This window comes from Natrix helvetica (genome assembly GCF_964273705.1).
Source record: "Natrix helvetica genome assembly, chromosome: 5".
Taxonomy (NCBI): domain Eukaryota; kingdom Metazoa; phylum Chordata; class Lepidosauria; order Squamata; family Natricidae; genus Natrix; species Natrix helvetica.
The window spans coordinates 152,010,830-152,031,681 of NC_138551.1; the positions used below are offsets into that span (position 1 = coordinate 152,010,830).

The 20,852-nt window shown below is 45.0% G+C and overlaps 2 protein-coding genes across 2 annotated transcripts in view; both read left to right on the forward strand.

The window, feature by feature from the left end:
* The window catches only part of C1QC (complement C1q C chain), a 326,718-nt gene that overhangs the window by 246,962 nt on the left and 58,904 nt on the right, over positions 1-20,852 (forward strand). The window lies entirely within an intron of this gene.
* Positions 1-20,852, forward strand: part of EPHA8 (EPH receptor A8) — an 80,327-nt gene that overhangs the window by 34,209 nt on the left and 25,266 nt on the right. The window contains exons 2-3 of the mRNA XM_081955092.1: positions 11,084-11,148; positions 15,526-16,189. Of these exons, the coding sequence (XP_081811218.1) occupies positions 15,544-16,189 (646 nt within the window). The 5' untranslated portion in view covers positions 11,084-11,148; positions 15,526-15,543. The remainder of the gene's footprint in view (positions 1-11,083; positions 11,149-15,525; positions 16,190-20,852) is intronic.

Genomic DNA, 20,852 nt, shown 5'->3' on the forward strand with positions numbered 1-20,852 from the left:
TCTCTTGGCAATAAAACAACGTGAGTTTATCCCATCACGTTTCCCTGTCTGGTCTACCTGGTGAGGCTGAGATGACTCTTGAAAGACTTTTTCCCCGTAGTACTTCACATCCCTTGTTCCCGCTTATCTCTTGTTATGCTAACAAACTAATCTGCTTTCAGGCTGTTTGCTTTTTTTTGACACTCACTTCAAGCGTCTCCAAATCTTACTTTTCCCCATCCAAGGACGGACGGTTCTTCGGGTGGGAGGGGGGGCGGGGGGGGGAGGGACACCCAAAGGACGGTGGAGACAGACTGCCCTGTTACCTAAGGCGAGAGGGAAAGGAAGGGATGTGGGTCCGTTGAATTGCAGTCCTCGACTTACGACCATTCGTTTAGTGAAACCATTCGCAGTTACAGCTGCCCTGAAAAAAAAAAGGGACGTGAGCTTTTTTTCCATGTTTACCATCGTGGCGGCATTCCCGTGTCCAAGATTCGGATGCTTGGTCATGGATTCGCGTTTACGACGGTCGCAGAGTCTCCGGGGTCACGTTGTCCTCTTTGGCGACCCTCCCACAAGCAACGTCAACGGGGGTGGGGGAGGGGGAGCCAGATTCACTGAACAGCCGTGTTCCTAACTTGACCACTGCAGTGATTCACTTAACAACGGTGGCAAGAAAGGTCATAAAGTGGGGCAGAGTTAACTTAATGACTGTCTTTCCTCCATGAAGGCGACATCTTGGGTCTTTCTTGGTTGGGGTCCTGTTTTCACAGCCCGGTCTTCCAGATCTCATTCTGTATTCTTCGAAGTTGGATGGATAGATAGATAGATACATATATAGATAAACATAAGAGATAGATAGATTCTGTAGATAGATAGATAGATAGATAGATAGATAGATAGATAGATAGATAGATAGATAGATAGAGAAGACATAGATAGATAGCTGGATAGATAGATAGCTGGATAGATAGATAGATAGATAGATAGATAGATAGATAGATAGGATAATAGATAAAGAGAGAGAGAGACAGACACAGATAGACAGACAGACAGACAGACAGACAGACAGATAGATGAATGATAGAGACACACAGAGAGAAAGGAATAGAAGTATGTATGTATGTATAAGATAGATAGATAGATAGATAGATAGATAGAGAAATAGATAGCGACAGAGACACAGATAGAGAGATAGACAGACAGCTAGAGAAAGAGAGAGACATAGAAAGAGATAGATAGAAAGAGAGAGAGAGAGAGAGACACAGGTAGACAGACAGACAGACAGACAGACAGACAGCTAGTGAAAGACAGACCTAGAAAGAAAGAAAGAAAAATCGATAGATTGATTGATTGATAGATAGATAGATAGATAGATAGACAGCTAGAGAAAGAGAAAGAGACAAAGACATAGATAGATAGATGATAGATAGATAGATAGATAGATAGATAGATAGATAGATAGATGATACAGCGAAAGAGAGAAAGAAAAGGATGGATAGAAGATAGAGACAAACACAGAGAGAGAAAAGAATCGATGATAGATGATTGATAGATAGATAGATAGATAGATAGATAGATAGATAGATAGATAGATGAATGATATAGACACACAGAGAGAAAGGAGCGGATGGATGGATGGATCGATCGATAGATAGATAGATAGAGACAGAGACACAGATAGATAGATAGATAGATAGATAGATAGATAGATAGATAGATAGATAGATAGATAGATAGATAGACAGGGACAGACAGTCAGACAGCTAGAGAGAGAGAGAGACAGAGATAAAAGAAAGAGAAAAAAGATAGATAAATAGATAAATAGATAAATAGATAAATAGATAAATAGATAAATAGATAAATAGATAAATAGATAAATAGATAAATAGATAAATAGATAAATAGATAAATAGATAAATAGATAAATAGATAAATAGATAAATAGATAAATAGATAAATAGATAAATAGATAAATAGATAAATAGATAAATAGATAAATAGATAAATAGATAAATAAGCAGGCAGGCAGGTAGATAACTGCATCACCTAACAATGGAAGTTTAATTTTTTAAATTTCATTTATTCATGAAATGTAGAATCCAGTCCTCTGCCTTCTAAGTTGCCATCCCAGTCGCGGCCGTAAGTCCAGGAACTCCCCCTTGCCCCCCTCCCCCCCCCGACTAATCCTGGCTGCCAGTCTTATCCTGGTGAAGCTCTTTCCACCTGAAGGCAGCTCCTTGAAACGCTTGAAGGCAGCTTCTGGGTAGACCCGGGTCAAAACGATCGTGCGAATGCTGTTCCCGGGAATCCTTCTTTGTCAACTTTTTTTTTTTTTAAGCAGACAAGCTCAGTCGGAGGTGGACGAAAATCCCTCCTGCGCCCGATACTTATCCGGGAGCGAGTCAATTAAGCGGCAAAGAGAAATCTTACTAAAAGCTTGCCGTGTCAAAGAGCAACGCAAGATCAGAGGCTGTGTGTCACACACAAACAACAGACACTCTTGCTCATCCTCGACACGAAAGATAAATTAACTGGGCGGGTTTTATTTTTATTTTTTGAAACTGCACTGCAAAGGACTCACGAAAACAGCCCAGCCAAATAACAACTCGGCCTGGTTTTCACTCTGCCCAGCGACCGTCCAAAATGACACCACAATGATCATTTTTTATTTTTTGAAGCTCTCGACGGGGGAAAAAGAGGCACCAAATTGCCCTCACACTGTTCAGAGTTGCTGAAGGAGGCGATTTCCGCAGCTTTTGCAAAACCGTCAGCTCCGTTGCGTGCCAGGGAAACGTTTTTGGAGAGAGAGAAAGGGAGAAAGAGAGAAAGAGGGAAAGAGAGAAAGAGAGAGAGAGAGAAAGAAGGGGGGGAGAAAGCAGGAGGGAGAAAGAGGGAGAGAGAGAGAGAAGAGGGGGTAGAGAAAGCAGGAGAGAGAAAGAGGGAAAGAGAAAGAGAGAGAGAGAGAAAGAGGGGGGAGAGAAAGCAGGAGAGAGAGAAAGGGAGAAAGAGAGAGGGAGAGAGAAAGAGAAAGCGGGAGAGAGAGAAAGGGAGAAAGAGAGGGAGAGAGAAAGAGAAAGCGGGAGAGAGAGAAAGGGAGAAAGAGAGAGAATGTGGGGGAGAGAGAAAGAGAGAGAGAAAGAGCGAAAGCGAGAGAGAGGGAGAAAGTGGGAGAGAGAGAAAGGGAGAAAGAGAGAACGTGGGAAAGAGAGAGGGAGAGAGAAAGAAAGAGAGAAAGAGTGAAAGCAAGAGAGAGGGAGAAAGAAAGTGGGAGAGAGAGAAAGGGAAAAAAAGAGAACGTGGGAAAGAGAGGGAGAGAGAAAGAGAGAGAAAGAGAAAGAAAGGAAGAGAAAAAGTGAAAGCGGGAGAGAGAAAGGGAGAAAGAGAGAGTGAACATGGGAGAGAGAGAAGGGGGAGAGAGAATGTGGGAGAAAGACAGAGAGACAGAGAGAGACACACAGAGAGACACAGAGAGAGAGAGAAGGGGGGAGAGAAAGGAAGAGAGAAAGAGCGAAAGCGGGAGAGAAAGAAAAGGAGAAAGAGAAAAAGAAAGGGGGAGAGAGAAAAAGGGAGAGAGAGAGAAGGAGGGAGGGAGAGAAGGAGAGAGAGGGAGGGAGAGAACGTGGGAGAGGGAGAGAGAGAGAGAGAGATGTGTCCATTTTTGATTTCCTTGGCATGTTTCCGAAGGGGGTTTAAAATGCGCTCTTCTTCCTTAGAATTCTTGCAAAATTGCTTTAATGGGATATTAAAAAATTCTTTAAAATTCTTGCTAGACGTCTTTAAAAAAAAGTCTGCTTTGGACGTAGATGGGGAAAATTGGAACAAGAAAAGAATTAAATTGCCCGCCACGAAATAAAACTGGGCCGAGCATTCGCATTTCAGGTTCATTACAAAAATGCTTTGGGGAAGACGTTGTAAACACTTTCTTTTTTCCAATGAAAAAAAGAAAGAAAGAAAATAAAACCTGTTCAATCCATCGGAATACAGCCGGAAGGGCACCTTGGAGGTCTTCTAGTCCAACCCCCCTGCTCAAGCAGACCCTAGACCGTTTCAATCCAGCAGAATAGAGCCAGAAGGGGCCTTGGAGGTCCTCAAGTCCAACCCCTGGCTCAAGCAGACCCTAGAGTCCATTTCAGACATAGTGGCTGTCCAGTTTCTTCTTAAAAACCACCCACCATTTCTGGTGGCAAGCAGTTCCACTGTCTAATCGTCCTCACTGTCAGGAAATTTCTCCTTCATTCCAGGTTGCTTCTCTCCTTCATCAGTTTCCATCCATTGCTTCTTCTCCTGCTTTAGAAGATGGATTGACCCCCTCTTCTTTAGGGCAGCCCCTCCAATACTGGACCCAAACCCCAGCCCCACCCCAGTCCTTTTATTTTGCCCTCTTGACTGGCCCTACCCAAGCTTTGCAACCATTTGTATGTTTTTGTCTGCTGCAATGCCTCTTTGTCCCAGGAAATGGGGAAATTGGTACGAAATGCAACCGTTGGTGGATTCGGTGGTCTTTAGATGCCCAGGGAGGGAGCATCTCCTGCCGATCGCGTGGGAAGATGAATAATAACCCCCTGAACTCTGTCGAAGGTGCCTCGGACGGCTGCATGGCCCTCCTGGGAAAAGCTGTGGTTGCTTCAACAGAGATATGCTTCGGGTGGGCTCTCCTGCCCCCCACTCCCGTCCCTGAGAGAGACCCCTTTGGTCTCTGGGTTTCGTGAGCCTTTGGAGGTAGTCTAGATTTTAAAAAAGAAAACCACATCGTACGCAGACAGAGGCTTATTGTTATTGTAAATTACACCGACGGCATCTTTGCAACTCCCAAAATAAATCCCTCCCCCCTCCCTTTTGCAGCCCAAGAAACTGGGGAGGGTCCCTCCTGAGATGCTTCCCACGCCCCTTTTTTCCTTCTCTGGGCTCAGTTGCCTGTTCTCCGATCATTGTGCAGTCTGTGTCTCTTCCTCCTGTTGGCCAAGATCCTTTCCATAGACTGTTAGACGGGAAAAATCAGAATAAGAGTCAGAAGGGATCTTGGAGGTCTTCTAGTCCAACCCCTTGCTCAAGCAGGAGATCCTATACCATTTCAGACAAATGATTGTCCAATCTCATCTTAAAAACCTCCAGTGTTGCAGCATTCACAACTTCTGGAGGCAACCTGTTCCATCCCTCCCTCTCAACCTTCCTTCTTTCCTCCCTCCCTCCCTCCTTCTGTCATCCATCCATCCATCCATCCATCCACCCACCCACCCACCCACTTATCTATCTATCTATCTATCTATCTATCTATCTATCTATCTATCTATCTATCTATCTATCTATCTATCTATCTATCTATCTAATATCTATCTATCTATCTATCTATCTATCTATCTATCTATCTATCTATCTATCTAATCTTTCTTTTATCTAGCTATATCTATCTATCTATCCATCTATCTATCTATCTAATATCTATCTATCTATCTATCTATCTATCTATCTATCTATCTATCTATCTATCTATCTATCTATCTATCTATCTAATCTCTCTTTTATCTATCTAATCTCTTTTATCTAGCTATCTCTATCTATGTCTATCATCTATCTATCTATCTATCTATCTATCTATCTATCTATCTATCTATCTATCTATCATCTATCATCTCAGAACCATACAATCCTAAGACTAGAGGGGACCTTGGAGGTCTTCTAGTCCAACCCCTGTTTGAATGGCTGTTCAGTCTCTTCTTAAAGACTTCCAGTGTTGGAGCATTCACAACTTCTGGAGGCAACTTCTGTTCCACTGATTAATTGTTCTAACTGTCAGGAAGTTTCTCCTCAGTTCTAAGTTGCTTCTCTCCTTGATTAGTTTCCACCCATTGCTTCTTGTTCTGTCCTCAGGTGCCTTGGAGAATAGCTTGACTCCCTCTTCTTTGTGGCAACCCCTGAGATATTGGAAGACTGCTATCCTGTCTCCCCTAGTCCTTCTTTCTCTTAAGCTAAACATACCCAGTTCCTGCAACCGTTCTTCATATGTTTTATCCTCCAGTCCCCTAATCCTCTTTGTTGCTCTTCTCTGCACTCTTTCTAGAGTCTCCACATCTTTTTTCTTTTGCATCTTGCAAATCCGAACGAACTTCTCTCCCCTTGACTCCTATGCAACAACAACCCCAGAACTTGCATTTTTCCCGGCTGACCTGTGAGTTTTAAAACGCCTCAAAGGGGGATGATACCTATTGGGTCCCTCTTTCTCGTCCACTCAGCTGTTCTCTCCGCCGCCGCGGCCCTCTTCCTTGGAACGAGGCAATTTAAACCCCAAATCCTGGCAACTCTGGGATGCCACCAGCGATCAGATTAAAAAGACATCAATCAGGGCAGCCTGCGGAGAGCATCCTAAACGGCCCGTAATTGTAGACCGTTTGGAAAAAAAAGAAATCATTATTTCTCCAAGAGGAAATCTTTCTCTCTCTCTCTCTCTCTCTTTCTCCCAAGATAAAAAAGCGGATTTATTTTTCCTTTGCAATCAGGGCATCTCTATTTTTATTTTTTGGACTGATTTAGCTTTGCTTCCCCCCCCCCCCTTCCTCTTTGGGTTACTAAAGTAGTCCTCAACTTACGACAGTTCATTTAGTGACATTCCCAAGTTACAACGGCACCGAAAAAAGGACAGTGGTTCACCGTTATGCCCTCTACGGCATCCTCGTTATCGAAATGCAGGCCCTTGTCAACCGCTTCACACTTATGACGGTCGCGGTGTTCCGGGGTGGTGGTGGTCACGTGATCTCCCTTTGGTGACCTTTCTGACGAGCAAAGTCAAACGGGGAAGCCAGATTTGCTTAACAACCGAGCGACTAACTTATTTGTTGCAGTGACTCACTTAACAACCGAGGCACAAAAGATCGTAAAAGGGGGACCAAACTCACTTAACAACCAACTGACTCAGCCACAGAACTGAGCCGCAGTTGGGCTCAATTGCGGCCGTACGTCAGGGACTCCGTTTAATTGTATTTAATTGCATTCGATCCTAGGTAGAGGCAGATATTTCTCTCTGTCTGGGCACAATGAGAATATATCTGCTGAATAGAACTCCGCATTGGCAACAGGAAGGGCATCTGGCCAGTAAGCATTCTTCTAGCTCCATTCAGTTGCCCAGGTGGCTCAGCGGCTAAGACGCTGAGCTTGTTGAAAAGTGGGCAGTTCGGCAGTTCAAATCCCCAGCTCCACGTAACGGAGTGAGCTCCCGTGACTTGTCCCAGCTTCTGCCGACCTAGCAGTTCGAAAGCAGGTAAAAAATGCAAGTAGAAAAATAGGAACCACCTTTGGTGGGAAGGGAACAGCGTTCTGTGCGGCTTCGGAGTTGAGTCCTGCTGGCCACATGATCACGGAGACGTCTTCGGACTGTGCTGGCTCTTCGGCTTTGAAACGGAGATGAGCACCGCCCCCTAGATTCGGGAACGAGTAGTACATATGTGCGAGGGGAACCTTTACATATGTATGTATGTATGTATGTATGTATGTATGTATGTATGTATGTGATTTAGGAATGGGTAAAATCCAGCAGGATTAAAAATTTAGAATAGAACAGAATAGCAGAGTTGGAAGGGACCTTGGAGGTCTTCTAGTCCAACCCCCTGCCTAGGTAGGAAACCCTATACCCTTTCAGACAAATGGCTATCCAGCATCTTCTTAAAGACTTCCAGTGTTGGGGCATTCACAACTTCTGGAGGCAACTTCTGTTCCACTGATTAATTGTTCTAACTGTCAGGAAATTTCTCCCCAGTTCTAAGTTGCTTCTCTCCTTGATTAGTTTCCACCCATTGCTTCTTGTTCTGCCCTCAGGTGCCTTGGAGAATAGTTTGACTCCCTCTTCTTTGTGGCAACCCCTGAGATATTGGGACACTGCTATCATGTCTCCCCTAGTCCTTCTTTCTCTTAAGCTAAACATACCCAGTTCCTGCAACCGTTCTTCATATGCTTTAGCCTCCAGTCCCCTAATCCTCTTGGTTGCTCTTCTCTGCACTCTTTCCAGAGTATCCACATCTTTTGCCTCGACAAACATTACATTGGAACACTAATTAATTGTTCTCCCTGTCAGTTAACAAAATAACCCCCCTTCCTTCCTGAAAACAACCCCCCCGCCAAAGGAAATCGACACGGATTCATCCCGTACATTCATTCTCATGTCAGCCATCAGATCAGGCTGCCTCTCCTTCAAATGCTCGCCATAAAGCAAGACACGATGCGCTGTTTTGACTGACCCCATAAAGGGCAGGTTTATTTCTCCCAGGGAATTATTAAACCGGGCCTCCAGCTAAACAGATGGCTCTATGTTATAAGCAGGTTGGAAAAAGCTGCATTATTTAAGTGCCTGCAAAGTTGCGTGACAGCTAGTCAGCTTTGTCCTAATAGCCCCCCCCCCCCAATGGTATGTGTTTAATTTCCCTCTTAAGGTTGTGGAGGGGGGGGAGTAGAATTCGGATTGTAGACGAGAGGACGATGAGAAGGAGAAGGAGGAAGAGGAAGAGGAGTAGAAAGATTGGACGATTGAGAAAGAGAACATATGGTAGCCAAGGAGAGGAGGATGAGGAGAAGGAGGAAGAAGGATGGAGGAGAAAGAAAAGGAGAGGATGTAGAAGGAGGAGAAGGAAGGTTGGAAGATAAAGGAGAAGATGGAGAAAGAGAAGATATGATAGACAAAGAGAGAAGGAGGAAGAGGGTCGAGGAGGAAGCAGGAGGAAGAGAGGATGGAGGAGGAGGAGGAGAAGGAAGGTTGGAAATGGAGAAAGAGAAGATGGAGGAGAAGATATGGTAGACAAGGAGAGGAGGAGAAAGAGAAGGAAGGTTGGAAGCTGGAGAAGGAGAAGGTAGAGAAGAAGATGACATAATAGACAAGGAGAAGAGGATGAGAAGGAGAAGGAGGAATAGAAAGATTGAAAGATGGAGAAAGAGAAGATACAGTAGACAAGGAGAGGAGGAGAAGGAGAAGGAGGAAGAGGGGTGGAGGAAGAAGAAGGAGAAAGAGAGGATGGAGAAGGAGGAGAAGGAAGGTTGGAAGATGGAGAAGGAGAAGATGGAGAAAGAGAAGATATGGTAGATAAGGAGAGGAGGAGGAGGAGGAGAAAGAAGAGAGGTGGAGGAGGAAGAGAAAGAGAGGATGGAGAAGGAGGAGAAGGAAGGTTGGAAGATGGAGAAGGAGAAGATGGAGAAGGAGCAGATATGGTAGGACAGGAGGAGGAGGAGAAGGAGGGTGGAGGAGGAGGAGGAAGAAGAGGAGGAAGAGAGGATGGAGGAGGTGGAGAAGGAGAAAGAGAAACACCAAACCCAAAGTTGTTTTTCCCCACCTACCTTCAAGACTTCCCACCGTTCTCATTAATCTCCCCATTATAATTAATCCCTATTTCCTGCTGATCGCCATCCTTAAAAATGGGAACTTTGATTTTAATTTTAATTTTTCTTCTTGCCTTTGTCTCCCACCGGGATGAAGCAGGGAAATCCAACTCCGGCTGGTTTCTCTGCGGATTTGAAAAATCGGGATTTTTTTAAAAAAATTCTCCCGGAAAGCTACAGAAAAAGGGGGAAGGATAGAAATTTTTTTTTCTAACCTGCTTCTTTGGAGAAAAAAGGTCATTTTTGTGTGTGGGGGTCCAAAGGAAGGCCAGTGGACTCCTGGTTATTATTCTTATTCTTATTTTTTATTTTTTTGCAATTAAAATGCTCTCTTATAAATGTTATGGAGAGAGGGAACGACTTAGAAATTGGTATTCCATCCGTCGCTTCCAAAGACTTATTGCTATCTGTAGTTTCATGGCGTTTTTTGATCAGAGCATTTGGGAGCATTTAAAGTATCTTGATAACATGATCAGAAAAACAAACGTTTTTTTTCTGAGTCTCTGACTTTGTGGCTTTTTGTACGTGTGTGTGTGTGTGTGTGGCTTCACGCAACCCCCACAGAGTCCCAGAATGCAGAATGTAGAAGGAACGTAAAATCACAGGGACCCCGGGAGGTCTTCTAGTCCAACCCTCCTGCACAAGGCAGAAAGCCTTATTGGGGGAAGAGATACTCAAAAAAAATCTATCGATAAGTGGGAGGGAAGATACAGAAGAAAAGATATAAGACACGTAAAAAGAAGAAAAAGAGAAGAGAACATTTAGAAATAGGAGAATAGTAGAACGATATGATCCAGTAAGAAGAGAGGTTGTTAACAAGGTAAAAATACAATATTATTATATTATAAAAAATATTATATTATTTAATTAGAATGTGTGGGACTCACGTTAAGAACCTTAAAGCTGTTAAATAATTATGTTATTTTGATTATATAAATCTTGAAACTTGAAGATTCGTATTGTTAATGGAAAACAGATGGAAAAGAAATGATCAATTGTTTATTTTTAAAGAGGAAGAAAAATTATATTGTTTGTTACGGGTTAAAAACTAGAAATGGGAAAACAGGAGAAGAAAAGGAATACGGCTGAAATTGGAAATAATGGAAATATAATGTAAAATGAATTAGGTCTTTTGGTGGGAATGTTGAAGGGGGAATTCGGACAACACTCTGTTCCCAAAATAATTTTTATTATGTAACAAAAATAAATAAAAAACTTAATAACAAAAAGGCAGAAAACCTTATTAGACCATCTGGATCCAATACTGGTACTCCTGGACTTACGGCCACAAGTTTGAGACGTTTGTTGAGTGTGTTTGGCCCCGTGTGACCGCTTTTTCCATGCCGCCGTCGTTAAGCGAATCCCTGCAGCTGTTCGGCGAGCGACACAGCCGTTCAGCGAATCGGAATTCCCCGTTGACTTGGCTAATCCGAAGAGTCGCAAAGAGGGGATCGTGTGACACACACACCCCTCTCCCTGGGACGTTGCTATCATCGTAAGTGCGAGTCGGTTGCCAAGCGTGTGAATTTTGACCATTGTAAGCATGGAGGCACTGCAAGGGTTGTAAGTGTGAAGCGTGGTCCTAAGTCACTTTTTCCCAGGGCTGTTGCAAGTTTGAAAGGCCATGAAATGAAGTGTTGTAACTTGAGAACTATCTGGAGTTATCCAAGACGTTATGGCCAAACGTCCAGGACTCCTCGCTTTCGATCCCCTGGGGAAAAAAGATGTTTCTCTTTTGTGTTTGCAGTGAATTTGCTGGATACGTCCAAGATAATTGGAGACTGGGGCTGGCTCATTTACCCTTCCCACGGGGTAAGTAATATTCCTGACTGTAATCATACCATCATATTCATAATCACAATCACACAATCCTATTCATAATCACAGTCACAATCACAATAAATCATAATCTCACTCACAGTCACAACCAATCATAATTGCAATCACATCATAATCATAACCAATCACAGATGCGATCACAATCATAATCACATTCATAATCACAATCATATTCATATTCACAGTCACAATCAATGATAACCGCAATCACACCACAATCACAGTCCATCACAATCATTGCAATCACATCACAATCATAGCCTCAGTCACAGTTGCACTCACAGTCAATCATAATCATAATCACAATCACTCAATCACATCACAATCACATTCATAACCAAAATCATAATCAATCATACTCACAATCACAATCATAATGGCAATCACATCACAATCACAATCATAATCAACCACAGTCACAATCACAATCACAGTCACATCACAATCACATTCATAATCGCAATCACAATCAATCATAATTGCAATCACATCATAATCATAATAAATCACAGATACAATCACAATCATAATCAAATTCATATTCACAGTCACAATCAATGATAACTGCAATCACATCACAATCACAGTCCATCACAATCATTGCAATCACATCACAATCACCATCAGTCACAGTCACAATCGCATTCATAACCAAAATCATAATCATAATCACAGACACAATCACAATCATAATCAACCACAGTCAGAGTCACATTCACAATCACAATCAATCATAATCACAATCACAGTCACATCACAATCACATTCATAACCACATTCATAATCAATCACAATCACAGACACAATCACAATCATAATCGGTCACAGTCACAGTCAAAATCAATCATAATGGCAATCACATCACAGTCGCAGTCACAAACATTGCAATCACATCACAATCATAATCACAATCACAGTCACATCACAATCACATTCATAACCACAGTCACAATCATAATCACAATCACATCACAATCACAATTGATCGTGGGATACTATGCTGGTTGTAAGTGCGGGGACCTGTCGTAAACGTCATATCTCCTCAAACGGTCGCTAGACAAATTGTTTCTAATTCGGAGACTGTCCCTTTAATTCAACCCTCTCTGATTCTCTTTTGCCCAAGGGGCATTGCCTCCTTCCTGGGGCTGAGAGAGAGTGGCCGGCCCAAAGTCTACCAGCTTGGCTTCGTGCCCAAAGCAGGACTAGAACTCGGGGCCTCCTGGAGTTTCTAACCATCAGGTCTTCAAACCACCACCAACAAAATGGCCCTCAATAAAAGCCAGATCCAGGCTTAATATGAACAGAAGTTGCCTCCGGAAGTTGTGGAAGCTTTCAAGAAGAGATTGGGCTGCCACCTGTCAGAAATGGTGTAGGGTCTCCTGCTTGGGCCGGGGTGGATGCATCAGAATAGAGCTGGAAGGGACCTTGGAGGTCTTCTAGTCCAAACCCCTGCTCAAGCAGGAGACCCCAGACCATTTCAATCAATCAATCAGAATAGAGCTGGAAGGGGCCTTGGAGGTCTTCTAGTCCAACCCTCTGCTCAAGCAGGAGAACCTAGAAGGCTATTTCAATCAATCAATCAGGATAGAGCTGGGAGGGATCTTGGAGGTCAGGAGACCCCAGACCCCAGACAAGCCGGAGACCCCAGACCATTTCAATCAATCAATCAGAATAGAGCTGGAAGGGGCCTTGGAGGTCTTCTAGTCCATCCTCCATGCTCAAGCAGGAGACCCCAGACCATTTCAATCAATCAAGGCCCCTTCCAGCCCTAGGATTCCACCTTTTAAGCAATTTTCGCCTAGATTTTAAGCTGCTTTGAACATCCTCTCTCTTTCCGTCCTCTTTATCCATTTATAATCTGATTTTCCACCTTAATCTAGCATTAGCTCCCATTTAAACTATTAGATAAATTCCCAAACAGAGATGCAATCAGGCCTCCTGTCTCAACGCATTAGCGGTGACATCCTCATTTTGTGTCCGGCTAAGAGATTTCTCTCTCTCTCTCTCTCTCTTAGCGACGGGGAAACTGTTGGAGCAAGCCATTGCCTGTTATATCCCCCCCCCCCCAAAAAAGTCCTTTTTATTTCAGCAGAATTTGGGTTTTTTTTTCCAGGCCTCCCAGTTCATTGGGGAGCAGCCATTAATCGGGTTTAAATGTTTTTGATCCGTTCGTCTCGAGCCAGTTGGGACGTGGCTGGCATTTGATTATTAAGCAAATCGTACCTTCTGCAAACCGTGCCAAATTCAGTGCCTTGGATCACGGAGAGTCCTCGACTTACGACCCACACCGTTGGGGGTCACTCAACGAGTCCACCCATCTTAAAGTATGCTGGCTGGGGGATTCTGGGAGTGGAAGACCACCCCTCTTAAAGCATGCTGGTTGTGGAATTCTCGGAATGGAATCCCACTCCTCTTAAAGCATGCTGGCTGGGGGATTCTGGGAGTGGAAGCCCACCCCTCCTTCCTCTAAATCAGGGGTGTCCAAACTTGGGAACTTTAAGACTTGTGGACTTCAACTCCCAGAATTCCCCAGCCAGCCGGCTGGGGAATTCTGGGAGTTGAAGTCCACAAGTCTTAAAGTTCCCAAGTTTGGACACCCTTGCTCTAAATTCAACCCCCAACGGTGAAAATTGGCCCCAAATCTCAAAAATTGAGAGATTCTCCGTTTCTTTGCCAAAACCCCTGAATCATCTCTTGCTTGAGCAGGGGGCTGGACTAGAAGACCTCCAGGGTCCCTTCCGACTTCATTCTTCTGTCATCTTTCTGTAACGGGTGCATGCTTCGTTCGAATGCCAGCTTCGCAGCCAACGCCACTTAAGTTTCCGACCCTTGCCAAGACTTGGTGGGCCAAGGAAGCTGGCCGGCTCACCCGCGGCCTCGCAGCCTGCCACCCGAGGCTTCTCCGTAGAGGGGATGCCAAGCTGCCCTTGGCATCCGTAATGAACCTCGTGCCACGTCAAGACGAGAAGCTGCTTCTTCTGTGCCAGCCTGAAATGCATCTGCTGGCATCGGCTTCCAGCTTTTGGCTGGCTGCCAGGACCTCCCCTGCCAGATGCCAAGGCAGAGGCAGGCAAATCTTAATCAATGTTAGCCAGGATTGCGCAGAGCCAGCGACGTTAAGGCTGCGATTGGAAAAGGACAAAAAAACCAGCTTGGGCAGCCGTAAATCTCTCTGTGGGCCAGTTTGGAGCTTCTAGGCATTTATTTTATATATATATTTAAATCCTACTTTTATTATTTCTATAAATAAGCCAAAGGAGGGGTGAAGGTGGGCCAAATCCTGATTTTCTCCTCCTATTGGGCCCATAACAACGACTTTGGGAGGTGGGCTGGCTGAGAGAGAGAGAGAGGAAGAAAGAAAGGAAGGGAGGGAGGGAGGGAGGGAGGGAGGGAGGGAGGGAGGGAGGGAAGGAGGAAAGGAAAGCAGGATGGAAAGAAGGGAGGCAGGAGAGAAAGAAAGAGAAAGAAAGAAAAAGAGGAAGAAAGAAAAAGAAGGAAGAAAAATAAATAGAGAAAGAAAGAAAGGTGAGAGGAAGTAAAGGAAGGGAGGAAGAAAGAACGGAAGAAAGAAAGAGAAAGAAAGAAAAAGTGAAAGAAAGAAAAAAGTGAGAGAAAGAAAGGAAAAGAAGGAAGAAAAGAAATATAAATAAATAGATAAAGAAAGAAAGATGAGAGGAAGTAAAGGAAGGGAGGAAGGAAGAAAGAAAGGAAAAGAAAGAGAGGAAAAAAGGAAAAGATGGAAGAAAAGAAAAATAAATAAGTAGATAAAGAAAGAAAGATGACAGGAAGTAAAGGAAGGAAGGAAGGAAGAAAAAGAGAGGAAAAAAGGAAAAGAAGGAAGAAAAGAAAAATAAACAGAGAAAGAAAGAAAAGTGAGAGAAAGTAAAGGAGGGGAGGAAGAAAGAAAGGAAGAGACAAAGAATGGAAGGAAGGAAAGAAAGAAAAAGGGAGGAGAAGCGAGGAAGAGAGAGAAGAGAAAGGAAAGGAAGGAGAAAAAATACAGAATTATGACAGAACCCCTCTTCTCTACAAGCAATTTCCATCTTCCTATTTCCCCTCCCTCTTTAATACTTTTCAATCCCCCAACTATAGAACCACAGGGCCGGGAGGGACCTTGGCGGTCATCTAGTCCAACCCCCTTCTCCAGCAGGAGTTCCCGGACCAACAGCTATCCAATCTCTTCTTTAAAACAAAAACCTCCAGCGATACCACCCACAACTTCTGTTCCATGGGCCAGTCCCTCTTCCTCCTCCTCCACCTCCTCCTCCGTTCTCGGTTCCCATACCCAGAGCCCCGGGTTCAAATCCTGACCACCACCACCCTTCTTTCCCCCCTCCCTCTCTCTCCCAGTGGGACTCCATCAACGAGATGGACGAGTCCTTCCAGCCCATTCACACCTACCAGGTATGCAACGTCATGACGGCCAATCAGAACAACTGGCTCAGGACGAGTTGGATCCAGAGGCACGGAGCTCACCGGGTTTACGCCGAGATCCAGTTCACCCTACGGGATTGCAACAGCATGCCGGGCGTCTTGGGCACCTGTAAGGAGACCTTTAACCTCTACTACCTCCAATCCGACCGGGATCTGGGCAGTACCACCCGCGAGAGCCAGTTCGTCAAAATAGACACCATCGCGGCCGACGAGAGCTTCACCAACGTGGACCTCGGCGTCCGGCGGCTCAAGCTGAACACCGAAGTCCGAGGGGTGGGACCCCTGACCAAGCGGGGGTTCTACCTGGCCTTCCAGGACATCGGCGCTTGCATTGCCGTGGTCTCCGTCCGCGTCTATTACAAGAAGTGTCCCGCCATGGTCAGGAACCTGGCGGCTTTCTCCGAAGCGGTGACGGGAGCGGATTCCTCCTCCCTGGTGGAGGTGCGGGGAGAGTGCGTGATGCACTCGGAGGAGAGGGACACCCCCAAAATGTACTGCAGCGCGGAGGGCGAGTGGCTGGTGCCCATCGGGAAGTGCGTCTGCAGCGCCGGATACGAAGAATGGAAAGACGCGTGTTCGGGTAAGACGCGGGGTGGGGAGGATGGTTTGGGGGGGGAGTACCGATAGGGTGGCGAGAGAAAAATCTTTGCCATCCTTGACATACGACCGTAACGGAGCCCTAAATGTCTCTTGCGAAGCAGGATAGTTGAGTTTCGCTCTGTTTTATGACCCTTCTTGCCACCATCGTTTTTATGTGAATCGTTCCAGTGGTTGAGTCAGGAGTGGGTGTGGTGGCCTTAGCGGTGGAGCTCTGGCCTCACAATCGGGAGGCTGTGAGTTCGAACCTAGGGAGAGGCAGATATTTCTCTCTCTCTGGGCACAATGGGAACATATCTGCCGAATAAAACTCCGTACTGGCGACACGAAAGGCATCCGGCCAGTAAAACAATCAGCTCCATTCAGTTGCCCCGATTCCACCCCGCAAGGGATTATGGGGTCGTTAAAAGAGGATGATGACTCCAGTGGTTAAGTCAAGTTGTTAAGCGAACCTGGCTTCCCCGTCAACGTTGTTTGTCGGAAGGTCGCTAAAAGGGGATCACAAGACCCCGGGACGCTACGACCATCGTAAATACAAGTCAGTGGCCAAGCATCCAAATTCGGATAGCGTGACCACGGAGGATAACGTAAGTGTGGAAAAGGGTCCCTTTTTTTGTTGACGTCATAACTTCGGGTGGTCACTAAATGAACGGTTGTAAGTCGGGGGCTACCTGTACAATAGCAAAAGTTGCAGGTGAAAATACAGATGCAGTAGGAGATCTCATATTTGGCAGGAAGTGGATTTCCCACACTCAAAGCAAGGAAGAGAATCTTTTCTTCATCTTTCCAGATAAAAAAACCTTCCTTCGAAACCAACCTGCCGTTGTAAAAAGGTGGATTTTCTTGTGGCCCCGAGTGAAAGAAACGCCCCCCCCCCTTCAAGGGACTCTGCGCAGAAAGAGAAGTCTTTGCAAAATTAAGCCCCAAGGCCCAAAGGACTTAGGAGAATTAAGGAGGTCAGGAAAATGATCGCGGAAATGGGTTATGGCCACTCACATCAAATGGGAAAATATGTGTGTGTGTGTATGTATTTGTATTTGTATTTGTATTTGTATTTATATTTACATTATTTATATTTATATTATCTTTTTGTTCTGTATATCTATCTATCTATCTATCTATCTATCTATCTATCTATCTATCTATCTATCTATCTATCTATCTATCCATCCATCCATCCATCCATGTCTCTCTATCCATCCATCCATCCATCCATCCATCCATGTCTCTCTATCCATCCATCCATCCATCCATCCATCCATCAATCCATCCACCCATCCATATCTATCTATATCTATCTATCTATCTATCTATCTATCTATCTATCTATCTATCTATCTATCTATCTATCTATCTATCTATCCATCCATCCATCCATCCATCCATCCATCCATCCATCCTTCCATCCATCCATCCATGTCTCTCTCTCCATCCATCCATCCATCCATCCATCCATCCATCCATCCACCCATCCATATCTATCTATCCATCCATCCATGTCTCTCCCCATCCATCCATCCATCTCTCTCTCCCCATACATTTATATATCCATTCATCCATCTCTCTCTCTCTCCATCCATCCATCCAACCATCTCTGTCTCTCTCCATCCATCTATCCATTCATCCATATATCTATCCATCTCTCTCTCTCTCCATCCATCTATCTATCCATTCATCCATCTATCCATCTCTCTCTGTCTATCCATCCATCCATCCATCTTTATCTCTATCTATCTATATCTATCTATCTATTATCTATCTATCTATCCATCCATCCATCCATGTCTCTCTCCATCCATCCATCCATCTCTCTCTCTCCATACATTTATCTATCCATTCATCCATCTCTCTCTCTCTCTCTCTCTCCATCCATCCATCCAACCATCTCTGTCTCTCTCCATCCATCTATCCATTCATCCATATATCTCTCCATCTCTCTCTCTCTCTCTCTCCATCCATCTATCTATCCATTCATCCATCTATCCATCTCTCTCTGTCTATCCATCCATCCATCGATCTTTATCTCTATATCTATCTATCTATCTATCTATCTATCTATCTATCTATCTATCTATCTATCTATCTATCTATCTATCTATCTATCTATAATCTGCCTGCCTGCCTGCCTATCTACAGTATCTATCATCCATCTATCTATCTATCTATCTATCTATCTATCTATCTATCTATCTATCTATCTATCTATCTATCATCTATCTATCATCATCATCTCTTGAACATAAAATCTGAATTGCAAGACTGCTGGCAACAGAAAAAATATTTTCTTTTCAAGAATCAGAATCAGAATTCAGAATCAGAATAGAGCTGGAAGGGACCATGGAGGCCTTCTAGACCACCACCCCCCTGCTTCAGCCTCTTGGCTTCAAACTGTGGTCTTTCACCCAATTACAGCTAGTCCTTGAATTACAACAGTCCATTTAGTGACCGTTCAGAGTTACAACAGCCCCAGGAAAAATATGACACGGCTGTTTTTCACTCTTACGACCGTTGCCCCGCCCCCATGGTTATACCTTCAAAATTCATATGCTCGGCCACTGACTCGTATTTATGACGGTCACCGTGTCCCCCCTGGGGCTGCATGGTCCTTTTTTGTGGCCTCCTGATGAGCCAAGTCAAGGGGGGGAGCTGGATTCACTTAACGACCGTGTTATGAGCTTAAGAAATGAAGCCATTCACTTTGGCAAGAAAGGTCATAAAACGGAGCGAAACTCCGTTTACAACTATCTCGCTGAGCAACAGAAATCTGGGGGGGGGGGTTTCTCTTGCCGTCGTAAGTCGAGGACAACTTGCAGGCTGAGTGAAAGAGATTTCATTTAGCTAGACTTAATTGCCGTTGACGTTTTATCCAAATATTTGGCTGCATCCAACAGAAAGGACTGATTTAGATCTGTCTTTCGTTCCTTCCCCAAACGGCAAAGCAGGTTAACCTCGAAACACAACGGCTGCGTCGCACAACGCAACGCAATGCACGAAGTCGCTTACATCTTGGGTGGGTGTGGGGCTCCCACTCCCTCCGCATCCTTTCGTTCTCTGAAAAACCCAGTTAACACACAAACCCTGGTTTGCAGCCACGCGAGAAGCTGGCTGAGGGGGTCGAGAAAGGAATTCGGCGGGAGAATTCGGGCAGACCTTAACCTACCAGCATTCATTTAGTGACCGTTCAAGGTGACGACGTCACTGAAAGAAAGGACGTAGGATTGCTTTGCGCACTTAGCGGCCGTTGCAAGCCTCGCGTGATCAAAACTCAAAGGCTCGGCAACTGCCATGTAGTTACGACGGTTGCAATGTCCCCAAGTGACTTTCTGACCAGCAAGGCTAGGGTAGCCAGACTCGTGTCACAACGGCAGGGATTCACTTCAACGACGGGGGCAAGAAAGGACGTAGAATGGGGTGAGAGTCCCTTAGCGACTGTCTCGCTTAGCAATGGCAGTTTGGTGCTCGATTGTGAAACGAGAGGAGCCCTCCCTGTCATTTTCCCAAGGCGAAATCTGAATCGACAGCTTTACCCCAATGCAATTTCTTCCTTCCTTCCTTCCTTCCTTCCTTCCTTCCTTCCTTCCTTCCTTCCTTCCTTCCTTCCTTCCTTCCTTCCTTCCTTCCTTCCTTCCTTCCTTCCTTCCTTCTTCCTTTCCTTTTTTCCTGCCTTCCTTCCTTCTTTCTCTAGCTCCCTTCCCTTTTCTCTCCTCTCCTTTTCTTTTTTCCCTTCCCCCAATTCCTCATTCCTGTTTTCTTCTACCTAATTCCTCCCTTCCTTTTCTTTCTTTCTTTCTTTCTTTCTTTCTTTCTTTCTTTCTTTCTTTCTTTCTTTCTTTCTTTCTTTTTTTCCTTCCTTCCTTCCATCTCTTCCTCCAATTCTTCCCTCATTCCTGTTTTCTCCTACCTAATTCCTCCCTATCTTTTCCTTCCTTCCTTGGACGTTGCATCTGTGTCATTCCTGCAATTTCGCAAAGTCGCATGGCACAAACTACTCCAAGCAAGATGGATCTCCGAGCTTCGGAAGCCATTGTTGTGGCCCGCCAGCAGTCAACAGAGCTGGGAGCAGATTCGGAGAGTGAGGAGGGTTGGGGAGGAAGATGGGCCAGTCCTGGAGTCTGGGGAAGGCTCTGATGAGGGCTCTGTGTCGGAGGCAGAGATGGGGCCAGGGACGTCTGACAGTTAACAGCTGCCTTCGGAGTCAGACATCAATGAGGCAGAAGAACAGCAGGAGCCTGTTCCCAGTGTGCGCATGCGCAGAGTGGCCAGACGAAGGGAAGAGCTAAAGAACAGGGGTCGACTTGGGAGTAAGGCCACAGGTGGACAATGAATGGCCCCTCCCGGAGGAAATAAAAGAGGAGCGAAAGGGGAGTGGAGTTTGCAGGAGGCCATTAGTTCGCTTAATTGGTTTGGAGACTCCTTGCCAAGTTCTGCAGATCTTGGCCTGGCAGCTCTCCAAGCCAGATAAAGTCTGTGACCGTAAATCCTCCCTTGAAAGACTTTGCTGGATGTGAAGGAGCAGAATTCACAGTCAATTAATAAAAGGGTTTTTTGTTGGGATCAGGAGTTGAATTCAGGCTCTCGGGAAGCCTCGCTCACAACACAACCATTTCCTCCTCCGTTTGTCCCCCCCGCCCCCCGGGGGGCTCCCG